Source organism: Mycena indigotica, assembly GCF_014461135.1.
Source record: "Mycena indigotica strain 171206Taipei chromosome Unknown Mind.scaff0008, whole genome shotgun sequence".
NCBI classification, from domain to species: domain Eukaryota; kingdom Fungi; phylum Basidiomycota; class Agaricomycetes; order Agaricales; family Mycenaceae; genus Mycena; species Mycena indigotica.
Window position 1 is genome coordinate 869,195 of NW_023503007.1, and position 7,374 is coordinate 876,568.

Consider the following 7,374-nt stretch of genomic DNA (forward strand, 5'->3'; position numbering starts at 1 on the left):
GTGTGCTAGTCCGTGTCGTCATTCTCCGATTTACAATTTACAGACGCCGCGCTGACGAGTGCTTCCGTGTAGCTTGTCCGAGTCCGGTTGAACGACGACCATCCGGGGACTGCAGCAGCCGCAGCGCGTGACCCTCCCGGCAACCCGCGCATCCCTATCTTCGCCATCGATAAGGCATGGCATCGATATGGCTGCAACGTCGATATCGGACGTATTCGGCGCGGGGCCCGTCCCGCGCAGCGAGATAAAGTTCCCGTGGGCAAAGATGGCGGATGATTGATTATAAGCGGGCTGACGCAGGCTTGCGGATCTTGGAAGCCAAGCATCGATAGACACCGGAACCCCCATCCTGCCCGTGGTTGGACGACGCTGCCCCATTCGAACTTGGCGCATTATGCAGTCTTCATGGCGACATCCGTTATGCTCGCTCTGGCCTGCACAGGATTGAAGCCGCACAGATACCACGACATCGCCTCTGGCGGCGGCAACTTGACGGCGAAATTTCAAATTGGGACACAAAGGGACGCCGGTCGAAAAGAGAGTCGGTGGGATGCACAGCAGCAGAAAGATGGACACTGGCGCCGGGTGCGGGTGCGGACCGGGGCCCGAACTCGGACGCCCACGCGCGAAGCCAAAATAAGGCCGACGCGGGGACACTCGCGACAGCGAGAGGAAATGCTCGCCGACTTTAAAGGCCGGGAGCGGGGTTGAAGTTGAAAAGGGCGGACGTTGGGCTCCCCGAATCCCCGTTGTCGTTCTCAATCTAGGAGTCCTCGGAACGGCAAAGCCAACTAGATACGCATGTAGAGAGAGCAGCGCCGTCGACTTGGCGCCTTCAAGCGCTGCAACGTCATCCGAAGGACCGCCAAATACCGCAAAGGCTGTCATTACTCATTACTGACGTTTGTGCCAATCTGCCGGGACTGTGGAGTGCCGAAACCATCTAGGAGAAAGCAGCGGCGTTGGCTCGTACGGTGGTGGAGCTATCGCGGAGTTTGTGCTGAGATTCGAAAAGACTGGGCGTGGCTAGCCGGCGGCGGGGCTCGAAGTCGGTGTTTCAGCGGGGAGGATGGTTAAGCATGCGGTAGCAGCGCCTGTGTTCGTGTCTTAAACCCAACACGTCGACAGTCGCTGGGCGTAGTGGGATTCCAGAATCCAGATGTGCGAGTGCTACCCGAAAGTGTCGGGATTCATGGTCAGAGGCACAGGGAATCACCTTGCTTTGAAAATGCAAGGTCCCCCACGGTCGAAATGACCCTTTTATGGTAAGTTCCATCAAATACTCATCACTCTGTGATCCCCAAGTCCAATATTCTTCGCTTGGCTTGCCATTTACAAACAAATGTAAACACCTTACGTCATTTACCTTCGTTTCCTGGGTCGAATTCGTCTGCCAGAAACAAACATATCACAACACTGGGTGATCCGGCTCCCTACGCGTCCGCCGTTCTCTGCTTTCCCTTCATATGCTCTTCCTACTAATAATTCCCTGTGCTCCCTTCCCACACACATGTCCTCCTGCCACTTGTTCCTTCATTGCCACTACCCCCCGTCGTCCTCCCTCCTCCCCCACTGTCCTTATGCACTTTTCGGTAGCCCTACTCATCATTGCTCGCAGACATTCTCTTTTTGATCACCACGGTCTCCTCTTTATCTTCAATACACCGTCCACACCCAGCACATCCCTCGTAGCATGATTTGCCGCGCGACTGTGACAATAATACCGACTGGGACATTAACATCCTCGCTGCCGACGACATCATTGCTACCGCTCGTCAGACCGTCTTCCCCTCGAAGCACTCGGCTCTAACCTGTGCTGGTGAGGCATTCCGTTTCTTCCGGGCTTCCCGTACTCTCTCTAATCACATGTGCAGCCCTTTTCATTTCCTGCCTTATGCCATTTCAACGCTCAAATTTCAACGTCGACTTCGTGCTTGTGCGGTAAAGTGGGGGTGTTTAGTAGATGCAAGGAGCGGTCGAAGGTGCGTTGAATTCCATCTCGTTGTCGTTTCCATGTTCATTTGTATCCCACATAGCGCTATCTGCTATCCAGCACTGTCGGCAGTTGTTAGATGCTGTAATATATTGTATGTTCCTTCTCGCCTTTTCTCCCTTTCTCGCCTCTTGGTGTCCACCGTCAGCTTATCCAACCGCTCATCTTCTTTCCTCAGTTTCTCGGATGGGTGTGTTGTGAATAGCCCACTACAACAGGGGTGTTCAGTGCATGCGCACAACTGTGTTCTGTTCAGGGCATCAGTCATGAGTAGGTTTTGTATCAGGTTGAAGGCGGCCGTTGTGTTGACTAGCTTGGCAGTGTTCCGCAGCGCAGACATCGACCAACTTGAACGAGACTTCGTTCGAAAATTATTTCAGGGCAATGTTTGCTCACTGCTGCGTGAAATGATGCTGGACTTCTGGCAACGATACCCTGCAGGTCAACCTATCCTTGTGTACAAATTCGACGAATTTCCTGCGATTTTTGTATGTGTGGATTTGGAACAGTGCAGAGGAGACGGTAGGATAAGTGATTGGGGTTCAGCGAAACCCTTTGCTCTCATAAACCAGTGTAGCGGCCGCCGAGTAACATTGGATCTGGCCGTGGTCAACGTGGGTAGAGGGTGTGTCAGTTGGTTGATTCCGTGTTGCTCAAGCACACCAATGAACAGGCAATGGTGGAGAAACGGAGTGCTAACGGACATATTTCATGCGTGATAGAACAAACTTAAAAATTGCAAATCATTTACTCTTTTCAATATGTCAAAGCAAGGTTGGTCAGTCGCCGCGGAGCTGGCGGCACCTTGTAAGCTAGTCGAGGTCTAATGTCTTGCCTGGACTCTTTGTGGGCTAGGGAGCAATATCGATGAGTAAAAGGCGAAGAAGCGATTCTGGACGACGCACACGTCAACGGTGTCGCAGGTAATATTTCTCGCAGGAGAGATGCCAGGCTGCGGGGGACGGAACACCCGCAGAAAGCATGTGGGCAGAGACCGGGGCGAAGAGCGTCGGAAGAGGAAGGAAGAAAATTTTCAAATGATCATGATCGACATGTGTGACGACTTCCTTTTTCGGCGGATCATGGTTGTTCCCGACCACCACGACGGTCTTCTCGCCAACGTCACCGCTGTGGGCGACGCCTGGGCGCTCCATGCGGCTTCGCTGTCGCTGGGCACGAAGCGAAGCAGAAGGTGTCCCGACTGCACGATGCACATGCGCAGGGTGGTCTCCGCCACCGCCGACCGGAATCGCCCGCACTGGCACACGACTCTCGCTCAGGCGGCTTCCCTTCTTCTATGTGGTGCTACCGCTTCAAGATAGTGCCAAGTTCCCGGCATAACATCTGTCAAGCTTCTGCAATCAGCTCCTCCACTGGCACTTTCGTCTTCGAGTTTCTCTCCGTGCACGAGTGGACGTCAGTAAGCAACGCATTACTCTTCCAGTCCAATCCGGCTTCTTGTCACCCTCTCATGCTGCTCTTCTGGATGTGACAGCGAGTACCACGACTTGCGCCGATTTCCTCCGAGTCTGTCACTGTCCCCTCAACGAACAAACAATTTGCATGCCCCAAAATCGGCCTGTGGCATACGAATTCGGCCAGACTTGTACTTTCCCTGCCGGAATTTCGGCCACATTATCTCTGCGCTGGATTCTCGTTCAAGGCAAAAGCAGCTTATCACCTTCAGGTCCGTTAATCTTTTGCTCATCCGTTCGATTCATGTATGACATTGGTCCCTAGTTTCGATATATTGGCTATTTTTGGTCTCACTATCTCGCTTGCTGTAATACCCTATCGTATGGGAAGGAAGCGCCATGGTGCATGTCGTCCAAACGCTGGAAACCCGTCCTCAGCTATGGTGTGAGTACAACTAAGTACACGCCACCGCTGGCAGTATATCCATCCGTTCTCTACCCCGCGATCTATCCCACTATCTCAACTCCACTTCACGTTCGGACATCCACGACGGCGCCGAAAGCCGAAGTCGCACGCGATTCCACGCTAGGCATGGAAGGGATCATAGTATCAAAATCAACAAACAGCCACGGACTTGTATTGTCGCTATCACATCATTCAATTTTCGCCTGTCATGGGCGTCACCTTCTCTTTTTCCTGGCCTTGCCTTCTCTGTGGGCCCGGCGATTGGGTCTAAAATAGCCAACACCGTTTGGCGTGCCACTGCGGTGATAACACAAGCGATATTTCCACCAACCACAGTGACTGCCAGAACCAATTCTTGCCGCTGTCGACGTCGTCGCCTATGGCGTGGGCGGGCCCAGACTCGCGCGATCGTGGACACTCAATTGGTCTGCGGCGTCCTTCTGTCGCCCGAACGTCGCATTCGCAGTTGTAATTGGGAGTTGTGCATTCCTCCTGTTGCCATTGCTAGCTTCGGAAAGTCCGCTATCCGGTTTACTGGGTCTCAATCCCGCGACATCGTGGCGTCGGTATCTGCGCCGTGCGCCACCGCCCTCCAACTATCGTTAGCACGAACTGCCCGAGAAGTATATTTAGGTCTCGACGGTGACCGGGATCACCTAAATTGCTTATCGCGTCTTTTGTCATTAATATTGACTAGCGCACATCATAACCCAAGGACGACTGCGTGCGAAGGACCTGCCCTTTCCGGGACTGGGGGCGCCAACTGCCATGACCAACATACCAGTCAAGGACAGTTATTGCCTTCTGGCTGGCGTAGATGTACGGCCTGCAACTACAACCTGCGCACGACCGGGAAGATGCGGGTCCGGGCTTATACCATCAGTCGTCCGATTCGTGGCCGGGGGACTGGGGGTCGGTGAGCACTGGCACGTGTCACCGGACTGAACTTGCAGTTGATCAGCTAACAGTGGTAAAGCCACCGGACCGGCGCGTTTCGGACAGAAGCACACCTAGGATCGCCCGCTTCGATGTCTGCTGAATCGCATTCGTATTGCACTGCATAGTGTCAAGTGCCCGACGCGTCACAACACAGCGAATGCTAATGCCTTCTCTGGATGCCAGTGTCCCAGGGCCAAGAACAGGACAGCTATTAGGCGTGCGATCCAGGACATTGGGCTGACAGACTCAGACAGAGGAAGGCACATCATGATGAGATAGTTGGGATTCGAAGCCTTCTCCCGCAACCAGCTGGCAGCGGCCCTATTGAATGCGGACTTTGAACTGGTGCCTGCCGTGCTGATCAGGCGTCGGCTAGCGGCAGGTCCCGCAGTTCGGACGTGCATGGGCAAATATCGCGCAGCCGCAATTTATTTCATTCCCTGGACCTTGATGTTTCACTGCCTCGTGCAGATTGATGTTGTAGCCGTTGAAGCCCGACCGTGTACAGATGCGGAGAATCTCCTCATTTGATGGTCTCGTGCCCTGCCCCTCATGATTGCCAGTGATCGAGGCTGAATCAGTAGGTATCCGCGTTCCTGGACCTCTATTTATGGTTTTACGCGGAGCCACAGTACTGAGCATGAACCATTTGTCTCTAGTCACATGACATGGTTCCAAGTTCAGTTCAGTCTCTAAGAAGACTATCAAAATGAGAGTTAAAGATTAAGCATACATATTGCTGATTGAAATACTTGAAGCACAGAAAATAAATATATTTCTTATGGTAACCATAGGCTCCTTAAAATACTGGGGGCATTTTAATCAATTCCACAGTCATAGGGGAGATATACTGCAAAGAAAGATTAGGTACAACTTTAATCAATACACATAAAAGATAAGTATACTATATGTTCCAATTTGACATAACTATATGGGCAATATACTGTAACATTAATTAACATCATCCTGATGAAATTAACATGGATAAACTTTGGACAACTTCAATATCTGACAACTTTTTTACATACAAGTGGTAATTGTCTCCAGACAACTTGGCAAACTCAGGCTGCTAGGACAACTTTTATATGGGACAACTTACCTTGAGGACCACTTGGTTAGGGTATCAGACATGTTGGAAAAAGACAACTTCAGTGCTAGACATATTGATTTCACCCAAGAGCAACTTTTCTTCAAGATGGTATAACTTTTTTGGCCTAAGACCAAAGGGGGTTCAAGATTCGAAACATGGATATAGGGTTGGAAAGTTTTTTTTCAACCCTCTGGCCATGGGGACCCCCCTCCCCTCCTGCCATATATAGTAATATATTCTCACAATCAATGTTATGTGACCACTGATGCGATCAAAAATTGGGATAAAAAATTCAATCTTTGTGAAACTTTTTTTTGCAAAAAATTTTGGTTCAACTCTACCCCGCTCACTCTGCTTGTGGGCCCAATGATCTGTCTATTCTGTTCCAGGTGCACATTCTTAGGAGAAGCCTTGCACGGCCCAACCCAAAGCCTGACAATTTCTCCGCTATAATACAATATAAAGTAAGATGTAAACCTGTAGATACCTGGAGGGTACCTGTACAGCTTAGGTATGAAGGCTAGTATCTGTCAGCATCGGGCTCGGGCCGTATCGTCGGGTGGTCCGACTGTGAGTAGGTCTGAGGAGCACGAAGTGGGGTTTAAGCCCAGATATCTGAGGCAGGTACAGACTTAGCATGGTTTAGTACAAGTCTTGTAGGGTGCAGAAGTTACCCAATTAGTAATGCAAAAGTCACAAGGGTTGTGATCTTAGCTCTGTTTGAATCCACTTTCAATATGTGCATGCAACTCCTAGATCACAAGCCAGAGTCATTGGAAATGCTTATCAAATCTTCAATATGTCAAAACCAGATACCAGAGATACATACTAGAGAGACAGGTCTTAAATTAAGACAGATTGGCCAGTATTACGAAAACCTATACTCTTATATTTTGATGATTTTGTCAAGCCTTGCAATTTGTCAGATGTTTCCCATTAGGGAATTTTGGCGCTAGATCTGGTGAAAATCGCCTTTTCAAGACAGGTCTGGGGCTGAATTCAAGATGCATGACTGACAAGCTCTGATTAAAATGGCACAGTATTACCAAAATGTAGATACTGTCTAGCCTCAAACCAGGCGTTCTCAGAGAGGTTTCGTCCATCAACTTCGGTCACGTTTTGTCCATATTTGGTAGCTAGATCACAAAATCAGTAAAAATTGATGGACGAAACCTCTCTGAGAACGCCTGGGGCAGTTCAATCGCACGACCCCCCATCGAGTCACAGTTTGATCACAACCATTAGGTTTTCACCCCCCTTAAAACATTGCATGACACATTTTTTTATGGACAACACTTTGGTTCACAATTAGCTACCTGTCTATGAACTTTTGGATGGCCACCCCCCAATGCGAGCTCAAATTCCAAGTGTGATTTTGCAGGGTGTGACTCGATGGGGGTGTCATCAATTGGATTGCCCCAGACGTTCTGGTGAGGTCACCGTCCATCAAATTACTGACATTAGGTGATCC

General features: G+C 50.4%; 1 protein-coding gene across 1 annotated transcript; it reads left to right on the plus strand.

Moving 5' to 3' along the window:
* Positions 1–1,580: 1,580 nt before the first annotated feature.
* MIND_00913700 (uncharacterized protein) lies at positions 1,581–2,562 on the plus strand (the record flags this gene model as incomplete). The annotated part of the gene is made up of 6 exons (XM_037365774.1): positions 1,581–1,641; positions 1,780–1,819; positions 1,875–1,982; positions 2,037–2,077; positions 2,212–2,263; positions 2,315–2,562. 6 exons carry the CDS (start codon positions 1,581–1,583, stop codon positions 2,343–2,345), a joined length of 333 nt encoding a protein of 110 aa, XP_037217186.1. The 3' UTR covers positions 2,346–2,562.
* Between the last annotated feature and the right edge of the window lie 4,812 nt (positions 2,563–7,374).